Source organism: Manis javanica, chromosome 1, assembly GCF_040802235.1.
Source record: "Manis javanica isolate MJ-LG chromosome 1, MJ_LKY, whole genome shotgun sequence".
Classification (NCBI taxonomy): domain Eukaryota; kingdom Metazoa; phylum Chordata; class Mammalia; order Pholidota; family Manidae; genus Manis; species Manis javanica.
Window position 1 is genome coordinate 69,373,453 of NC_133156.1, and position 22,193 is coordinate 69,395,645.

At 35.8% G+C, this 22,193-nt stretch overlaps 1 protein-coding gene across 15 annotated transcripts in view; it reads right to left on the minus strand.

Annotated features, from left to right (window-relative positions):
• PAM (peptidylglycine alpha-amidating monooxygenase) overlaps positions 1-22,193 on the minus strand; it is a 274,509-nt gene that overhangs the window by 22,620 nt on the left and 229,696 nt on the right. For 9 of the 15 annotated variants that reach the window (XM_037011902.2, XM_037011900.2, XM_037011908.2 and 6 more), the window contains 2 exons: positions 19,999-20,319; positions 10,597-10,726 (listed from right to left, as the gene is read on the minus strand). In XM_037011902.2, coding sequence (XP_036867797.1) covers positions 10,597-10,726; positions 19,999-20,319 — 451 coding nt within the window. The remainder of the gene's footprint in view (positions 1-10,596; positions 10,727-19,998; positions 20,320-22,193) is intronic. The other 6 variants (XM_037011915.2, XM_037011914.2, XM_037011913.2 and 3 more) reach the window with 1 other exon arrangement.

Consider the following 22,193-nt stretch of genomic DNA (forward strand, 5'->3'; position numbering starts at 1 on the left):
TATTTGCCATACATACAACGTGCAAACACATAAGATATAGAACAGAATGGTCAAAATATTTAAAAAGTATAAACCACAATTGATTCTTGAAACAAAAATATACTTAGGGACAAAAACGTTTTTCAATATAACAGCTTTTCTGTAAGTATAAAATGGACAACTATGTAACAATATAAGAACTGAAACAAATATGAGAATTTCTGTTTAATTCTGTACCTTCCAGGTTATTATAAAATATATGATCATATGTTTATATGTATATTTTTCATTTATATTTCTATCTGAATTATTGGTGATACCTTTCCTTAAATTGAGAATTATCACAGATATTGTACTTATTTCAATCCCTGTTTGGGAAATCATAAGGGAAAAATGACAAAGATAAACTTCTCTACTCTTAGCTTATATAATAGAGGGGTAAATACATGAAGCACTGTAAGATCAGCATATATTTTCAAGAACAAAGAACTGGCTCAGCACATAGTTGAGCCATATGTGCATATGTATAAAAAATATATGTACTTTGCCAGGTGAATTCAATGGATGATCAATTAATATTTCTGTAAAATAGAATTTCCTTTAGAGCCAGACAATGCTATGAAAAAAACTATTACTATTTTGTAGTTCAACTGTATAAGCAAAAGAAGAATCTGAATAACATTAAATATTTATGAAGATATATTTGCAATTTGGAAAGGGAACAGATTGCTCAAATCTGTCATACACCTACTGATTTTTTGGTTGACATTTTTATGGAACTTATGTAGAGTCCCAGGAGAAGAACAAAAATTTCAAAATTACATTCTCTTGCCAATAAAAATATACACCACACAATTATTTGGGCTTCTTGACTGTTATAGTCTTTTGGGAATATTTTTCCTGAAAGATAATAATAAGTCCCTGAAGTCATTCTTATTAATGATGCACTCAACTGAACACAAAATATTGATTCAGCTTTGTCAACCTAAAATTTAAGTAATACTGTTTACATATGCTATTATGTGCAGTTAAAACCACACAGCAGTACCTAGGAAAAGAACACATAAGTTTATGAAATGGAAGTAACCTTACTAACAAAGCAGATTTTATAAGGTATTCATGGGATTATTATTAAAATGAAATGTGTGATTTTATTAGCTAGGACCAATTTAAGGATATACAAGGTGTTATTAAATCAGGGGAATCTGGTAAAGGGCAAACATGAAGTAATTCTTTCTTAGCAGTATGAAACACCGAAGAGTTTATCCTATATCTGAAACTCTATTTTCAATATGAATTTCTGTACTAATGACATCATAACTCTTCTTTTAGAAAACAAAGGTATCAGATTCAACCATCGATGATCTTTTTTTCCCAACTTGTCTATAATATTGCATGACATAAGTTCAGAATGTCTCAGACTCATAGAATGCTTCAGTTTCACATTCATGTGTGATAAGATGAAGCTTCTTCATTTATTACCTCTTTTTAAGGCTTGTCTTAATATTCCTCATTATTCAGATACATTTCAGTGCCTTGTAAAGGCACAACTGCAATCTGGATAAGTGAGAGAATCATGCTTCTCCTGACTTGTAAGGAGTTAAAATCTGTTTTTAAAAAAATTTTTAGTTAAATTGAATTTTGAGATAATAGATTCTCATACAGTTGTAAGAAATAACAGATTCTGCACACACTTTACCTACTTTCCCCAGTGGGAGTTTTTTGTGCACAACCATAGTACAATATCATAACTGGGGCATTGGTTTTGATAAAATGTACTGATCATACTTAGATTTCCCTTTCCCTTTTGTATTTCCTAAAATTTATTATTGCAGTTTATTTGCTTGGGCAGGGAATATACTAGTATATCACTCCCCTCCCTGCTCCGCCCCCACCTAGGAGTTAGTAATATGGTAAGTTACCAAGTCCTCATAACTGTCACCAAGTGCTTCCACCTGCTGTACAGATAGTGTGCTGTCCCACCATTAGCTAATTAGAGGCAGTCCAACTGCCTAGTGCATATCCTGATAAAACAGGCCATATCAGACATCAGCAAACCCAATTCCACATTGCATTTTATTTGCAAAATGACAAGCCATACAACCAAGCCTGACATATTTACTTGCTCGTGATTTCTTCAAGAAATAGGTTGCAGTAATTCTATAAGATAATTGCCGCTTTGAACTGTCTTGTCACTTACTTAAGTATTCACATCAGTCCTAAATCTCTGGTCCTACTATTTTAGCAAATAACATTCCTGCAACTTACTGATGGGGAGAAAGTAGAAAGGAGATCCCTCCTACCCCCAGGGGCATATGTTGAACTCCTATAACTTAAAGCATGCTTTTTTTTGTTGTTTTTTTTTTTGAGAGGGCATCTCTCATATTTATTGATCAAATGGTTGTTAACAACAATAAAATTCTGTATAGGGGACTCAATGCACAATCATTAATCAACCCCAAGCCTAATTCTCAACAGTCTCCAACCTTCTGAAGCATAACGAACAAGTTCTTACATGGTGAACAAGTTCTTACATAGTGAATAAGTTCTTACATGGTGAACAGTGCAAGGGCAGTCATACCACAGAAACTTTCAGTTTTGATCATGTATCATGAACTATGAACAATCAAGTCAGATATGATTATCCATTTGATTTTTATACTTGATTTATATGTGAATCCCACATTTCTCCCATATTTTTTTTTTTTTTACTAAAATGCTTAAGTGGTAGGTAGATGCAAGATAAAGGTGGAAAACATAATTTAGTGCTGTAAGAGGGCAAATGTAGATGATCAGGTCTGTGCCTATAGACTAAGTATTAATCCAAGCTAGACAAGGGCAACAAAACATCCACGGATGCAGAAGATTTCTCTCAAAACAGGGTTGGGGGTGAGGTTCTAAGCCTCACCTCTGTTGATCCCCAATTTCTCACCTGATGGCCCCCCTGCGATTGTGCCTGTCTTAGGTTGTTCCTCCCTTGAGGAATCTTACCCGTCTCTGGCTAACCAGCCATCTTCCGGGGCCATACAGGGAAATGTAAAGTTGGTAAGTGAGAGAGAACAATATTCTTTGAAAAGGTTAGTTAAAGCATGTTTTTTTATAGCTCTAGTTTATTTCTCTAGACACTCAAATATTTTAAAATGTGGATTCTAGCTGAAATTATTCACTGGCAGCCATGTAAGCTGGGAGTCAAGGAACTGCAATGTTGGACTTGGCTTCCAAGAAAATAAGCTATGTTATGGAACAATAATAACCCAGATCCACAGTCCTTATTCCCGTCAGGTCAAATGAAAATGTTGTAGCTGGTGAGTAGATAAATGAAAAACATCCTTTGTCAATGGTACTCTTCTGCACTGCCTGCAAATGTAGGAAATGGTGTATCAAGTGCTCCATGTTTTGTCCTCACAAACAAAGTTTGTGTGTGGGCAGCTAGACCTGTAATTGAGATATGGTAAATTTCCACTGGTAGTAATAAGGTGTACACAGGATAATCCCATGATTTTATTAATCACTTTTTGGTGATAGTGTAGTAAGTTGCCAAATAGCAAATGAAGGAGCTGAAAGAAAAATAAGTAACCCTAAATAAACTACAGAGTAAATGTATCAGATTTTGATCATAAAAGATTGGATATGTAGAAAATATCTGATATCGTGACTTAACAAGATATCATTCTCAGTATTTATTACAATGTAACAACCAGTTACATTGGCTTGTTTTTTAGGTTTTTTGGCTACCACAAATTACCATCATGTCATTAGTGTGTACAAGAGTGGCATGTTATGTGATGTTTAAGTCTAGCCACTTTTCTTACTGTATGCCACTTTATGATTATTTTTCATTATATTACTACACTCCTACTGTATCATTAAGGATCTCAGTTATTAGACAAGCTCTTGAATTTACTGATTAGAGAATCTGTTCATTTAACCACCACCTCTCAAAACAAAACAAAAAAAACACAGGAGAAAAACAGCAAAACAAAAACCAAAGATGACACTCATATTGGCATCATTTAAATATATTAATTTAAGTACCATAAATAACAATAAAATTCTAGAATTCTTAGGAAGATTATAGCTCTAAAGGAATTAACCACAACACAACAGGCCTGTTTCATTGAAAGTCTTCCTGTGATATCTTTAACAGATGTCTATGCTTTTAAACTAGCAGCCTCAAGGGACATTCAATCACTCAGTTGGTTGGCTGACCAGATAATCCTTTCACTATGGATAGCTGGAGCTTCATGCAACTAACAGCTGGCCCCTAGTAGTTATACGGGTAAATAATAAAAGAAATTGGCTTTTTCCTTAAATGGAAAAAATCACACACATGCACACATGGGTACACTCACACACAATCTACCAAATAAAGTAGTTCATAAACTCTTGTAATTTAAAGAAAGATAACCTTTCAACAGTTCACAAATGGATGTCAGATTATAGAGCTGGATACACCGTTGCTACAGCAAACTGCTTATTTACTGTTCTAAAGCAGCTACCCCACATTATGTGCTGCAGAGAGGTCTTTATTTGAACCACATTTAACTTTTTAAAGGATATAATCATACCCTGCACATTTCACGCAGTGCCTTGAGCACTGCTGATTTTTGTTTGCTCCTCTGAAAAAGCACTCAGCCAAAAGGACTGAATTGCGACCCATGGGCTGGAATTCATCAGTTCTTTATTTTAGCAGTTTGAATCCCCATTAATGATTTTGCACATTAGCAGCTAATCAAACAGTTTAGATAAGGCTGAGAGGAAATGCTTTGCTATATTCATACAAAAAAAGAACTAGAATAAGGAGAATAAACTTCTGGGCTATCAATCAAAATTAAAGGAATGCAAAATAAATACTAGCAACTGAAGAGGAAAGGAAGTAAGATATAATGTTGTAATTTTATAAATTAAGAAGCTGGAGAAAGAACCATAAGCTTTCAAGTGAGAAAGAAAGTGGAAACATATCAATGTTAGGAAAGCAAAGACATACCATACAAAGGCCAGAGACTTGAAATGGAATATAATTTAACACTATGTTAAAAACACTTACTACTGAATATGTACATATTGCAAAAAATTCCCTAGGAGGAAGACGAAGAAATCAGTATGACTATTTATGAGCCCTGATGGACAGAGCACTAGACATGAAAAATAAGGACTAAAAAGACAAAGAACCAGGTATCATGACCGTGGGCTCTGTTCAGTCAGTAAGGCCACTGGAGAGCAGTCACTTAACCAAGTACTCTTTGTTAATCAACAAAATGAGGCACTTCTTAAAGCCCTGATTTTTTGGACTAGGGAACTGTGAGTTAGGGAGTTCAAAGGTCTTGATGCAGGTCTCAAAGGTCGGAAATGGTAACCAAGATTCAAACCCAGGTCTCCTGTCTTAAAAAAAATACAAAACATAATTTTCTCTTTCTAGGATTGACCTCACCAGCTAACAACAATCTCTCTACCAGTTATCAAATTTAATGTGTATATAGAGAAGAGATGGAAGAGTAGTCACATAACCATGAAGAATTAGAGAAAGTGGCATAAAACTGGAAGCAAATGGGTGGACTAAAATGGAAAATGGCAATATGAGAGAGGAGGGTAGAATATGGAAACATTCTTTTTGTTGCGCTCCTTACAATTTTCTTTCAAATAAGAAGGCACTAAGGTACCAATCAATTGCTTTGAGTTCTGTCTTCCAGAATTCTTGAGTTCTTAATTCTTAAGATATAAAAGAATTTGCACAAGTAGAAGCAGATATCTTAACTGAGACTCCAGAAAACTAGTCAGCAATTCTTGAACTAATTTTTCTGAAAGTTAGGAAACCGACAGATTTCTGAAACAATAGATTGTGGCAAAATTTCAGGAAGCATTGACAAAGAGATGATTTGTGAGCTACTTGGGAAGCAAATGGAAGAAGATTCCCAGGAGACTACATCTCTAAGAACAAATTTGCTAAACCAACCATTCAGCTATTCAAATTCTATAAATAATATTTATGAAGATATGAAAGGCATGCTCATCAAACAGACCTCATACAGGCTGTGAGGAGCAGCTCATTCTCTGGTTAATTAAGAGTAAAACAGTATTTGTAAATTGAAGCAATGCTAAATCTAGTGAAGTGAAATGTAATTGGAATAAAGTCCTGAATTTGATATTTAAAAAGTACTACTTGGGTATACATCTTCAGTGAAAACTGGAGTATAATTTTATGAAATACATTGGAGATCTTAGTAGATTATCAGTTCAACACAAGGCAATCTTAGGTGACACGACTGCGGAACAAAGTGAGTACAATCCTTTTTTTCTAATAAATATCTAGAACACACAACAAGGAAGGTAACTGCATTGTTGATCAGATAATACGTGAGCTGTTGTGATCACTTCTCAACCAAACACTTTAAAGGTTTGAGAAACCAGATCACCTTTAGATGAAAGGTCTATGTCAACATGAAGATTGTTTGATGGCCTGGAGAATATTTAGTCTGGAGAAGGTAAGACCTTCTCTACCTATGCAAATAACTGACTTGGATAAATGGGACTAAATTCATTCTGCATGAGGTTGTCATGGAGTTAAAGGGCTCAGATCTGAGTTTAAAATAATGAAGAACATGAAGACCTTTTAACATCTAGATGAGTCCCATAACTGGAAATTAAGTCTCCTGTCTTGGATTCTTGGCACTGAAAGAGTTCAAGCCATTGATGACTGGAAGATTTTGTTGCATTAGGTAGGAAGTTGGAGATGAACTCTCTGAAGGACATTTGGTATTCTGTCTACCCATGTCTACTGCCCCATTTTGTGCAAATGAAAGCTTTTTCTTCACTTGAGCCAATATTCTGAGTCTCATTCTCAGCCCATTTACTTCCAATGATGTTAACTCTTCTCCCACATTCCAGGGATCAAACAAAAAACTTAGGCTAAGCCAAAGAGGGGACTTCATTCCTCTTCCCAGAATGAATGGTTGGGGGATGGAGGAGACGTGACTAAAGTCAGACTGAAGAATGCTAGAAGACTTAATTTAAGGATTTTCTGTTGACCTATCAGGGACATAGACTCTTCAGTGAGACTAGTGTGAAAATGTGATTCTGAAGCTTCAAGGGCCTAGGAATGGAGCCAACCAGGAGAAAATGTGTAAAAAAAAAAAATGGATCCTGGTGATATGGTTTGGGCTATCATACCCTTGAAGTTCTGATGTTGACTGGGCTACCATACCTTTGATGTTTTCATTTTGACAAACTAATAAATTTCTTATTTTCTTAAGCTAGTTTGTATCAGGTTTTCTCTATTATTGGTAACAAAGAATTCCTTGTGATCCCTTCTCAGTCCACATAAAGAAAAGATAAATGAGATAAAGGAAACAACTTTAAACATCTAAAAATTAGGGGTAAAAACCCATGGTTTAGTTACGTGGGTATGTGCTGTGTGTACTGCTTAGTAGAACCTCAACCAAAGCTGAGATAAATAAAAGGAAAGCCAAGAAGCAAGCCTTTGGCAGTGGTGATGATTTTGAGACAGAGACAGGAACAGCTGTTACTGAAGCAGGAACCACCCAGCTCCTGCTGGGAGGTATTTAAACTGTAAAGAGCTCTGGCTGTCATGCTGCCCTAATGCCAGGGTGGACCAGGGACTCTTTAAAGTTTGATGACACACTGCTGGTAATAGGCATATTGCAGCTAGAAGAAGCTTCTTAAAGTAGCCATATTAAAGTAAGGGACAGATGGGGAGAAAGATGGAAATCGACCTGAGAAAGGGAGGGACAATCATCTTTCTGAAGTTTAAGTGATTTACTATCATTATTGTTGTTATTATTATTGCTTTGGTTGTCATGCTTATTTAGCATGGTTAAGTAGAAGAGTAAGCGCTGATCAGAGCCATCAGGTAGGAATGAAGAATAATAGTACTTATAAAGACAGTTGCTGTGATGATATCAAGAGTGTTGGGTATTGAGTATTAATTAGGGATTGTTACTAACTCCAAGCACTGTTATATACTTAAAGAATTATCGCCTCCTAAAAATTAGAGGATATAAGGTACTTAGATTTGATACAGAGCAAGCACTGGCTTTACGGAATCTACAATTTTATGAACACGAGAAATAGCAGGACTGGAACAATCCCAAGGAATATTGACACGGGATTTCTCACTACTCTATTCAGACAGTGGTAGTAACAAGAATGCAATTTCCACCCAACCTTTAATTTCTACTGTCTCTCACCAGCACATCTAAATCCTCAAGAAGATGCTGTCTTTTTCTTTGTACAACCCTTGGATATGTAATGAAGGAGAAGAAAAACTATGTACTTGGTCTGTTTTATATAATTAGATTCATGCCTTTTAGGAAGGATGGTCAAGCATGACTGTTCAAAGAACAGAGCCCACAATTCCAAATGTATTTTCCTAAAAAAGTAACTAACAGGGTAATCCACTTCTAATTCCCTTCTTTAATAATAAAGAAAACAGTGGTTGAAAGAAGAGATCTGAGGGCCAGAAAAGAATTTCCCCACAAGCATGGATTGAAAAGGCTGCTGGAGGCCAAGAGGCAATACAAGAGAGACAGAAGGAAAGAGAGAGAAATATTTTTACATCTCAAAGATAAAGATGAAGAGGAAATGGAGATTTAATGAATTAAATCAGCATGTCTGCTTTGAAGAAGTCTTGCATTTTTAACACCACCCCTTTGTTGGTGCCCTTTATCAGGGGAACACACCAGGGCTTTGGCAATTAACCTGGAACCTACTACCCATGATTCTGGTTACCAGGATGAAAGCCAGATGCCCGGAGAGAGCAGTTCTTCAGATTGGACTGCCATATAGGTCACAGAGAACGTTCTTGTGTGACTCTTGTTTCATAGCTTGTGTCATCTCCTATCCCAAAAGCTGGCCTGTGTGGGTCCCTTTTTCTATTAAACTATTTCAGCCTCTGTTGTTTACTTGGAATGAAAATTATATTAAAATGGAAAATCGGGCTTTGTCCAATTTAGCTTTAGCCAGCTGAAACAGTATCAATGGGAGAAAATGATGCTGTAATTTTTTCATCTGGTAAAATGTGCTAGAAATGCATGCAGAATATGTAGCAATATTCATTAAAATGAAGAATATGCTACAATAAATAGTAATAGTTTGCTTTTAAAAGCACTTGTTAAAATACCATTAGATGTTCAGTAATGACTAAGACAATGTAACAGAGACGTATGACTAGGAATGTAGTCCGACTGCTTTGCACTCTGAAGCGATCTCTTTCTCAGATTCCACTTTCAAGTGTGACAACTGGAAGGGACAATTAAACAGTAACAAAGCTGCCAATCTATTTTGAAATGCTGATTGAATTCCATCTTCAGCTGCACAAAGAAAACTACACACATGGTATGTGTGACAGAGCACATTTAGCATAAGTTTAATCAACATCTTTGAAAATGGAGGAAAAAAACAAGTGAACTATAAACGTAGATCCTCAATTTTCCAAATGGGACTCTACAGCCATACACTTGAAAGGAGAAGATTCATTACACTTAATTGATATTTAAAAATTTACTTCATATGTAAATTTGTGATAAAGCAAATGAATACATGGATATTCATTACTCAGGAGAATTAAGATAACCTGATAAATTCTGGAGCAAGCTTTTAATAATATAGTCATGTGAATGTGCTTATAATCCTAAAAGTCACTGTCACAAAGTTCTGGAGTAGCCAGAACTGGAGTCAGATGAAAAGGACCCGGAGCCTGGCTTTGCCACCTGTTAACTGTAAGACATGGGACAAAACATACACCTTACTCTCTGGTTTCTTCATCTGTAAAATGTTGACAGTAATGCTGGTGGCCTACCTGCTGTGGACAATTTACGTAAACATTTAGGATAGTGTCAGGCCCACTGTAAACACTCGGAAAATGCTAGCCATTTTTACCCAAAATCTCTATAGTAAGATAGTGTAAAACAGAATAAACAGTTGGAGAGAGAAACCCTCAGGGAAAAGCAGGGGAATTAGTCCTAGTGTTATTCTTAAGTCTTTGCTGCTCATGAAAAGAGTAAATTTGCATAATAAAAATAATCTAGATGCAAGTGTGAAAGCCAAGGTACTTTTTCTACATAGGTGGTGGCCATACTGCTCCAGCCACTGTCTCCAGATGGCTAACTGTAATCACTACCACAGAGCAGACTGAGGGAAGGGGAGAGAGTCCAGTGGCCTGTGAATGACCCAATACCTGGAAATAACAAAGTGCTTTACTGTAGTCAACTAATAACTCTTCTTAGTTGAGCATTTATTGTGATGTGCTCTTTTGAAGTCTTGAAATGCCTCAACAATGTACCGTTTTAACTGCCTTTGACATTATTCTCTGTAGGAACGTGAAGCTTCAAGGAGGAGGGAGTGAAATGGTAAGTAGGCAGAATCACAGATCTCTATTCCTTCTTGCCATAAACTGGTGTGTGAAACTTTGTTTTAAAATGCACAAGACTTCCTCTTTGCTACTTAACAGTCATACATGAGAAGATCAAATATGTTTTGCTCACAAAAATCAAGTTCAAAAAGAACTTTATAGTTCTCTCACCATTGTTGTTAGTTTAATGAAAAGAGGTGCATGGTATTTTTTTTTTTCCCTTTACTCCTTGAAGGAAAAATATCACTTACTCTCCATCCCAGACATGGTCACCTCTGTGGAAAATCACCAGGTTATTCTTAGGATCCAGAGCCACCCCAGAAACCTGGCCTGGTAACAAGTATACTCCAGGCCAATCCAGGGCCTCTTCTACATGGAAATCTGAAAGATAAATCCATACATTTAGTTTAAGAATGAAAGCATAACTTTATGAAGATACACACTGGTTGTAAGCAACGCATGCAGTAACATCACTAGATGCAGAGAAAAACGAAAAATAAGCCATGCTTTACATAATATGTACCACATGCACATGCCAAATAGCTTCCTGAGCCGTGAAATAAAGTTAAGTGAGTAAACTCACTTATGGACTACATGCTCTCTTTTCCTGTTGATAAGATGCCTATAGAACCAGCTTACCCTTAAGTTGTGAAAGAGCAAGTTTGAGACTGCCTTCTTCTTGACAAGATTCTTATTTTAAATCAGTGACTTTGGAAGATATGGCAACATGGATGGCATCATTTTAATACAAAACTTTTAAATCTTGTAAATATATAGCAAGCATGGGCAATAAGCCTCCATGTTTACTTGTGTATGGAGAGCTAACAGTAAGCCTGTGTGTGTGTAAATTCTGTATATTGAATATACATTAGACCCTATAATAAGCCATCAGTGATTACCCCTTGTACAAAGAACTATATAAAATACCAATCTCATTTCTCCTAACTTCATGTTCCTACAAAATGGGAATGGAGAGACATTCTCTTTCACTGCTTATATTTCACTATTTCCTAACATAAGAGAAAGGAAAAATAACAGAAACCCTGACTGAATAATCTCCAAATTATTTTCATTTCTGTTCAGAATACACTTACACTTAGAGACTACCTGGGTTCACTTGGGTGAATCCTCTTTATAAACATGCTCATTAATAAAGAGGTATAATGTATGGAAGAATTATACTAATGGAGAATATAATGTTATGAAGATACTGTGAAATCTACTGTATCAGTATCAATATTCTTTCCTCTGGAATGCTCAGCAGAGAGAAACAGAAAAGTGATAATTTGAGTCTCATTTCTCCTTCCCATCCTTTGGAGGATGTGGCAACATGCAGTGAAATCCTCAAAGATAGGTGTTAAAAGACTGGAGGAAGAAAGAAGCATAGGATTTTTATACTCATCAGCTTCTGAAAACTTCAGAGGACACTGGTGTGAGAATAAACACTTTAAAATAATTCAACCGTACAAAAGGAAACAGTATCTTTTTGCTCAAAATATTTTAACCTTTGCACATTTAGTTTCTTTCTTTCATAAAAATTAACAAAACATAGCACAATCAACAGGATGCCTGGTTCTACCTACAGCCTTCACTGAAGCATCTTTAATAAATATTTCCTAAATGTATTTTCTGTGTAAGACATTATGCTAGATTCTGGGAACACAAAGAAATTAAAACATGGTTTTTGGCATTAAGGAACTCATAAGATAAAAATGAGAAAAAACAGAAACCAAATACTTAGGACATAGGAGAGGGTCCCTAATCCTTTATGAGGCTTTGATGGGAGAGGTTAGGATTAAGGTCAGACCTGGCACGGAATGAGGGAAAGAAACATTTGTGTTTGCTCTTAAAGGTAAATGGGGGTTTATCTTGTATACAAGTAGGCAGAGAATATATTAGAAAGATCAAATGCGAGGATATTTATCATTACAGAATATGTTTCAGGATCTCTGAGTCATCAGAAAGGATACCTGTGTGTGTCAGGGTAGTAGAGAGAAGTGAGATTTAGCTTGAACTGGAAAATGTACAGAATACCCCAGGACGGAGTATGAATTTAACAGTGAATGAATGTAGTTCTGAGCTGTGCTGTCTTGATCTATACTATGATTAATTTTCAGGCATGCTGCAAGTACTTTATTAGTAGCAGTAAAGCGCAGAGTTTGGGAGTAATTTACTTTTGAAATATATTAAAGCACATGAGAATGTCATTCTCACTCATGTGTGTTTTGATAGGTCTTCTTGAGTTGGGGGAGAGGGGCAGAGTTGCAGCTGGCATGCCTACATTTGCAGACAGTTTTGGGCACAGCAGTGGATGCGAATGGGGCTGTTTGGATGAACAGCATTCACCATCTATCATGCTTGTCGGAATGGGAGAAAGGACACAAATTGCTGCATAGGCGATTGGGAGCCATTGAAGGTTTTTAAGCTTGGGTGGGTGACATGAAAGTGAACTCTGGAAATAGGGAATAAGCATAATAATTAGAGACGCCTAAATGGATCAAGATGTTGATAAAGCACTCTTCCCCAAAATGTTTTAAATTGTTTTAAAGTTGCTTGAATCTCATGCTATATTTCATTCTCATCTCGTTAGGGCTTGTCTGTTTGATGGTTATGATTCTATCCCCATTCACCAGCTCCTGACCATTCCGGATGGGTTCTACGGGAAATTCGAACTTCATGACAATATAGGTATTTAATTGCTTTCATCAGATTCTCAGAGCCCAGAACCACTGTAGCTAGGTGGAATTTCTTGAAGGCAGGATTATGTCTTATGTACTGTTCTGTCACCAAGTCTTGCACAGGGTCTAAACCACTGTAATTTCCTAATAAATGCATGAACTGAACTCTATGTTCCAGTCTCTACTTGTTTATGTTGTCAACTACGTAAACACCCTTATAATCTTATAATTTACTCGTGTTACTTTTAACCTCTAGCAATCTGCTGAGGAGGAAGAGACTCAATAAAAATGCCAATTGGCTAAACATTTTCATTACAGACAATAAACAAGAATCGAGCTTCCTGGAACCTTTCTATTCAGTGGTTCACCAACAGGTACTGGAAGCTAGGTGCTTATGAAGGTGCAGAGACACTAACTCTGATAGAAATCATATAATGTCCAAAGTAAATATATTGTTCTGGGGTCAAATTTTAATTTCATAAAATATTGAAAATATCATGTAAAGAACTTTAATCAGGCTATGAATGATCCCAGTTATCACTGACCTTAGATTGGTTAAGTACTTGAAAGACTGCAAAAAGCATTGAGAAATAGGTTGTTAATAACCTATTTTGTCACATATAAGAATCTTTTTGGTTAGAAATTCTCAAGAAGGAAAAGCAGTATAAGTATCTAGACCATATTAATTAAAACATACTTTTGGTGAATTTTCAAAAACAGTAAAGGTGACATGTAAGGAAACATGTAAGAGGGCTAACACTGTGAGCAAACTGGCTCCCTTACCATGGAACCACTGCAAATGGGGACTATTTTGTATCTGGCAAGACTGTTTGAAGAAATTATATTAAATTATTATTGATTTAATTAAAAAATATCATTGACCATTTATTAAGATTACCTATCCAAGACCTAAAAACTTTCAGGATCTAGGACTCTGTGTTACCTAGAAATTCTTAAATAGTTAAAAGAAAACTAAGTTCATGTTCTCTTCTGTGAACATTAATTAGCTCAAATGATTGGTGTTTTTGCCTCCAGTGTCACCATCTTTTTCACAGGTAGTTAAAGGCTTTAAGATTAAATGATCAAGAATCAAAGCAGGACTAGTGGCATATATATATAATTAATACTGACGTTTTCGCATTCCTTGCCCATCTCTACCCAAGAATCATAGAATGCTAGGACAGTACAGGCTCACCCCAGGTCATTTTTTCATTTCACAGGAAAGAAACTGTAGGTTTGGGCCGGACTCAGTTGACAATATCAATGAAGATTATTTTGTAATCCCCAATTAAGGAATATTTCAAATCCTTATTAAAGAAATTATATGATAGAATATATTAGGGTTCTAACTTAAACTAAACATTTTCAATCATGAAAAAGTAAAAAATTTAAGTTCAGATTCCTCTTAGCCTTAGGTAAGAGTGATTTAGTATATGACTAGTTAATGTTGTAGACATACAGTGTTAATCTGAAAATTAAATACAATTTTCTTACCCACAATCTTGGACAAGCCATTCCCAACTCCCAAGTGTCAGTTGCTCTAAATTCAGATGTCAAATGATAGGATTATTTCAAATCCTTGCATTCATTAAAATAAAGGAAAATATGCAGCCTCATATTGCACTATATATTTAGAATGAAAAAGTTGCTACTTACAGAAAAGGTGAAGCATTGCTATTAAAATTGTATCAATAAATCACTAACAGGATTAATGAATTACAACTTCCAAGAAAGAGATTAATGTTAGTAATCAATGTAGCTTTCATATGAAATTATTAATAAGCACTTAAAAGGGCATTCATTTATCTGTGTTACGTAAGGACTAATAGAATTAGATAAAGTTGAGAAAAAATGTAATTTCAAACCCAGAACTATGACTTAACTCCTGTGGCACAGGGCTCTTCACATTTAATCTTAAGGAAGAGACCCTGATGGAATCACTATAAGATTAGAACAAGAACAAAATGTAGTGGTTGCTTTTTCTGCACTAGCAAATTCTCATCTAGTGAGAAAAAGATGCCTTATTTTGGCCAGGGATTCATCAGGAATGCCAGTAATAACTATAATTAACTAAAACTATGGGGAAAATATTTATACCCAAGTCAGGAAGAAAAAAAGAATTAATTATAATGTTTCATTGAATGGGAAAGAAGTGAAGAAGAGAGTTAAGACATAACTAGGGGCTCAAAAGCATTAGAATGTCTTTTCTTCCTTTTTATTTGCAATGAGATCTTCATCTTGGTCAAATTGTTTGGATATGGATTTGGAAAGTATGACCCAAGGTAATCTACTCCTTGAGCTGTTACAATTGTAGATGAGATGTTGGGATGATTGGGAAAAAAAACAGTCATCTTCCTATCTGTCATCTATCTATCTATCTATCATCTGTCTCTACCTACCTATCATCTATCTTTTATTTTATTATGAGAGGCAGAATAACAAAGTGATTAAAAAACCGAGACTTGGAGCAAGTCTGCCTAGCTTTGAATCTTGCTTCCTTAGCTGTGGCAATTGCAGCACCTGACCTAGCCTTTCTATGCCTGTTTCTGCCTCTCTAAATGGATTTATAAATAGCATTGTTATGAGTACTAAGTGAATTATTGTACGTAAAACACTTAGCCAGGCTCATAGTGAGAGCTATGTAAGTGTTTGTTTTTATCATTGTCCTTCCCTCCAGAGATGCAAATTCAGCAACCGAATGCTTTATTTTACCCTGGGAATTCTACAGAACTTGAACATAGAGGTAAACTTATGTCTGAAGTATGTTAAAAGTATGGATACTGAATTAAGTAAAAGTTGTTCATAGAAATTAAGTAAAACTTAAATATATCATAAGAATATTTAAAGACTCAGTGAGTTTTCTTTTCTGATGAGAAATATCACACAAATGCAAATACAGTTTTGGGTGGCCAGAGGTGTGCAAAATAAGCCGAATCAGTACTCCGTATACTAGCAAATACTAATCCCATCACATTTACCAGCAAGAATAGCTATCTGTAGTTTTTAATTTATTTTTTGATGAGTCAAGTTTCCAGGAGGCAACTAGAATGAAGACAAAGATTTTGTTTCTACTTGATTAATGCTGTCTTAATATAGGTATCAAACTAATGGTAGAAACCGAACTATGTTAAGTGTGAAAAGGACTACATTTGCTCCTCTGTCTACCAAGTTGAATATTTTCACACTGCACATCACACATCACGGGCAAACACCAGGGAAGACCAATGAAAGTGATCAGAGATTTGAAGAGCCACAAGCTCCCAGTTTGAGAAAATGCCAAGTCATTTTCTGAACTTATCATAGAAGAGTGCCAAATTCCGCAGCTCTCCGACACATGACAAGGGAATTCTCTCATGGATGCTGGTCAAGTTAAAGGAATTAATATTTGGTTCTACCACTTGGTGGTTAAATTTTTGAAATCTTAATTTAACATAATATTAACAGTAGCTATTTTAATCATAGTTATTGTTAATGTATTTTAACAGTTATTAAATGCTTTCTATGTGTCAGGAACTATTCAATACATGGAAATACTATTTGACCCTCACTTAGACCTTATGAGGATTGTAGTGTTCTAATCCTTCTTTTAATGAAAAAACTACAGCCCAGAGACTTTTTTTTAAACTTGCCTACGGATCACATAATAAGTTATGTACCTGGAAATCAAAGTCAGGAAGCCAGGCTCTGGAGTCTGAAGTATTTTACATCATACTACTTCCTCTGTGGAGTAGTTTTCAAATTTTATTTTGGCCAAATAGAGAATTGCTCTGGGGCAAGCTGCATTGTGCTCGTGTTTATACACATGCAGGCGTGTGTGCATGTGGCCGGGAGGCTGCAGCTACTATTTCCCATCCAAGGCATGCCCTCTCCAAATGCAAAACCTCTGCTCTAGTCTAGCTGAGCTGTTGAGCAGTCCAGGAAATTTCTCTGTTTCTAATACTATTTTTACAATTATTAGAGTTTTCAGAATAGACTCACTGAAAATCACGAAGACAAAGTCTTTCAAAAAGGTGCTATTTGTGGATGTTTGCACCCTGAGAGACACACTGAGAACACAATACTTAACCTTCTTGCTCCTGGAACTGCTCAGGACTTTCTCAGCTCTACAAAGCTGGAAGACGTCATATGTGCTCTTCATGCAGCTCGTGTCCAATGATATCCAACCCCAAAATGAGGTGGAGACTCAGCTTTAAGGTAATTGCCAGGGTGTGGCTCCAAGTGGAATTCAGACTAATATAAAAGTCCATAAAATGGTGTTGCTTTTGAGGCCACACACAGTCATGCCCCCAGACTTTTGAGTTGATCCAATAATTTCATCTTTAAACCCTCAAATCAGTTGGATGGGGTCCATTACCAAATTACAGTTCCAGAATATTGGCCAGTTAATGAACCTAAATGTGGCTGCTAAATGCCCCTCTATTGGACTGTGCTGGTGCCATGAACTGGGGACATCAGAACAGCTGAGTGAACCTCTAACTTCTAAGCCATGAAGGTCCAGAGCTACAGGGAAGTGTATCTGAACTGGACAAGCAAGTTAGCCATTTGATTGAGCACAGATATAATGAAGTATAAAGAACTAGAAGGTTCTAGTTTAAAATTCAGCCATATGCCCAAGTTTTAAATTCAGACTCTGGGACCTCTTTCAAGTGAGCTTCAGGTTTTTGATTTGAAAATTAGTAACGGGTTTTAATGATATCTGAAATGAGTGTGAATGAAAATATTAAGTAACACAATAGCTTTTCATTTTTGTTTTAGTACTAATTTCATATGAAAGCTACTTTCTTCTTTGTAGTTAATACAATTTCTTATAGCAAATTAGGCACTTAGGGAGATAGTTAATTCCTCCAGACAATTAGGGTCCCATTTTCAACTTCGCTTAGAGTAAAGAAAGGATATGAGAGAAACTTTGGAAGATTATCCATCAGATTTATTCCCCTTGCTCATACCCTGGAGAATATACATGAATTCCACTACTAATATATTTTACTAGGCATTACAAGTTAAGAACTTCCTACTTTCTCTTTCGCAAATAGAAGCTTCCTGAAGATAGGTCTTTCTCTGGCTTACACAAAGGAATAAAACATCTTCAATTAAAGTTAGCTATTATATTGTGTTTATGTTAAACAATGAAAGAGAATAGAAAAGAAAAATATTTTCAGAAATAGCTTACCTAAATATAAGTTTTCTTATTTTGCATTAATTTTTTTAAAGTTTTTGACTCAAAGTAGTGAAATAACACTAAAAAAAATCATTTCAGAAAGGAAATGATTAGGTTTTGTGCTGTGTTTCTCTGACTCATTGTTTCATTTACGTCAGTGATATTCACCCACAAATTTAAAATGAAAAGAAACTCCCCGAGACAGATCCTGGAGAAACATTTTTCCCCTAGGCACTGCCATTTTGACCACCCTGGGAAGTCTGAGAAGATTTGGCAAGTAAATGTATTTTTGGTATTTTAAGCATTTCTTTCTTAGAAAAACTAAGTTTTAGGAATGCAATACCTCAAGTTAAATTCAATTTTTACATCTACACTCAGGATGCCTATAAATGACCATGATATTATTTCAAATCCAAGGATAACAAAGACAAGTCATGGAATAAAGCATGCTGTAGCTCTAACATTTCACACTTGAATAGAATCCTATTCTTACGAAAGAGGCCCTTTTGCCTTTTATATTTCCATGTTGTTTGGGTTACAATTTACTGTCCTTAACAGAGAGGTTCAGCCAGACACTCCACTCTGTGAAATGGCTGGAGCACGATAAACTGCAGATTTCTAGGCACCATATTCAGAGATGTCAACTCAGCTACTCTTTGGTAGGATTCAGGAGTCTAGATTTTCCATAAGCATCTAGATGATTCTGATGCAAGAGGATCCAGGGACCACCTCTTGACAAACACAGTTTTGTTAGGTAAATTTAGAAGGAGCTAGAACAGGGTTGATCTTCTTTAAATGTGAGGAGGTAAAAATCTGGGTTCCAGTTAACATCTCATAGAAACTTAGGCCAGTCCCAATGGACAATGCTTGAAACTTCTGTGTGAGCAAAAGGCACTGCATGCTAATTTTTTTCAATTATAAGGAAAATCAGCTGGGTGTTGAATAATTTATGGCTTCCTGCAAAGCTGTATTTGAAAACATCAAGCTGGCAGCCTGTGTCACTCCAACCCACGCACAGACGGCTGCCATGCACTATATCTGTTACATTTTTGGAGATTATCTCCACATGCTGTATTATCTGGCTTTCCACATTAGCAAGTAAGATGAACACAGTCAACATCACAGAGGCCACAACACAGTTGAAGACAAAGATGAGGCACCCAGAGCTTGCTGGTACAGAAACCTGAAGGGAATAAGGTATTGTCCTCTAGTTATGGAAGCCAATCCTGGTTAGAAAGAAAGGTAAGTCTGATAGGTACTGACTTGCTGGAGGTCTCTAGAAATGACTCAACTTTCCAATTAAGATAGGAATTGATAATGGAACTTAAGAAGTCAAAGTCATAAAAATGGCTGCATTTACAAGTTAACTGTATGGGGATATTGGAAATATAAGATTCCCTTAATAATTTAATTACCTTAAAAGAAGGTAGTGTATATGCTTTTCAAACACTGGGACTATAAGGATTTTGAATTTTCAGTTTCTTTCCATTGGGCAAAATGGAGAATGTTGATTTGGGAAAACTCTGTCTCCCTTAATTTCAATGCCACCCTCCCCAAGTGGATCCAAATATTTCTGGTCCTGGTAGCTCTGGCTCACCAACTGAACAGAAATTGAATTTATGTAGCATTGGACCAAAACAAAAAGAAAAACTCCTTATGCAAAGGTGATATCTGATAGCCCAAATCTCAGTAATTTTTTTTTAAGTGACAAATTCTTATTGATGAGCTTTTTCACACATTATTTTATTCCCTTCAGATTTTGCAATGTGGATTGTAGTGTTTCACATTTTGTTCTTTAAAAGAAGCCCTAAACGCACCTCCTGTATGTTCTGGTTCCCAGATGCCTTCTCCAGGTGGGGGCTGCTGTAATGACAATACTCTGCTTTCTGCTGGCCTCAAAGTAGATTCTAGTCTGTGGAATTTGTGAATTCTGTCTCTGACAAGAATAGTATTACCCCTCTCATGTTCTGCACTCTCTCTGGCATCAGACTGGCCAAGATCCTTCTTTTGGACTACGTTTGCAATCTCAGATACCAGGTCTGACTCTGATTCTGCCTTTTCTGTAGGATTATATTTATGCACATGAACAACATCTTCCCTTTCTCCTAGCAGCTTGGAAAGTAGTGAATAGAAATCACCTGTGGAAAAAAGAGAAGAGACAAGGGATGGAGGGTTGATAAGACTGCAAAATTTACAAAATGCTGTGCCTTAAAATATCATGCGATTCCTCATAATATGTGAGAGAGAAGGTTTCTCTCAGATGTTCAAGTATGGAGGGAAAAAGATGATTTTACCAGAACAATGAAAAAATAATGCTTCACATTTCATTTGATATACCACCAATTTCTTTCTGTTATTGCAGGAGCCAATACCAGTGGATAACCTCTAACCGACATATTAGTAGCAACAAAATAATGCATCTGTGATTGCATAGCATGTTTCAATAAATGGCTTTCACAATATAGTTGGACTGATTGGAAGTTAAACTTTATCAGATTTCTAAAATAGAGTATCAGCAACTACATCAGAAAACAGCTTTCTTCAAGGAAAACCCTTTGAAGTGGTCTTTAAGAACCCATTAAAGTATAATCACAAGAAATTAAGTGTGCATTTTTGAGTAGATGTTATAAAATACAAGAAACCTAACAGATATACATCTAGTAGGCAATTGGAAAACCAGAGTTTCATTATTATTATTTCATTAGTAGTGCTATAATAAGTAGCTTCAGTTGTTCATCTTAAACAAGAAATGAACAAATTCCAGAAAAATAGTTTTCTGGGAAAAGAAAACGTTTAAATCAATGTCAAACTAAAGAGAAGACTTTAACAAACTAGTATCATTGGAATGATTTGTATCTAAAATCTGTTTCATATATTCCTACCCTAAGAAGCAAACTTGGATATGATAATCTAATTCCATGAAAACAAAGGATTTATAAAATATTACAACAGATACAAAATATGACTACTGAAAGTTCATGAAGCATTTTAATCCTCATCATTTACACCTATGGCTTCAAATCCACTTATATCAACTGTATGGGAAACATATATGTGTTGTCCACAGAAACATAAATCTCCTTTCCTAAGCCAAACGCAAGGTGAACAACCACTCCTCTTCCTTTTCCTCATCCTAGTCTGACTGCTGCTAATGAAATTATTTATGACTATGGAGTCCTACTACTTAAGTTTTAATTCTATTTACAGTACAATCAGGCAACATTTATGAAGTCTTTTTTATGACCATTAGGAAATGAAAATGGTAACTGGTTTAGCCGTGATACATTCCATTAAAGAATATGTTATTAAATAACTGGTGCAAGGGGATATGAAGTCTTTCCAAAATGATGCTAAGAGATCCTGTCATATTTACAAATAGTCTTGGTTTAATGATTCAAAGTGCATTTTCAATTCTTACCCATGGAAGCAGTTTATCCCAGGTGAAAGCTTCAGTCAGAAAATAATTACCAAGTAATAGGGCCAATCTCAGTAAAATGAATAAAGCAAATTACAAGTCAACCAAATCTGTTAGGCCACAGTGGCATTCTGCCTCGCAGAAGAGAAATTAATCCATTAATGCTAAATTCTTCTGCCCCCGATACTAAATATAAATAGCTTAATATACTGTTGTGCAATGAAATATTTTATATAGAAAATAAGTATGAGATTATTTCGGGGACAGATAAAATGTAGTTTTGAAACTTAAATCCATGTCATTAGGCTAATATTGATGGAGAAATACAGGCTCAGAACTACGCATAGTATTTGGGTTTGTCAGTAAAAAATCTAAAAGCGTTGATAAAATACCAAATGCACAGCACTTTGATTTCTTTGAAATTATCATTTACAGTTATTATTGGGTTAGGAAAACAAAAAGTTAGCAATGTAGTAGGCTTGGCTGCATACAGGTTGCACTGGCTTTTTGGAAACATAGCTTCAGAGTTGCATCTCATTTATAGAGATGGTGTGTGTGTGTTTGTGAGAGAGAAAGAGAGGGAAGGAGAGAGAGAGA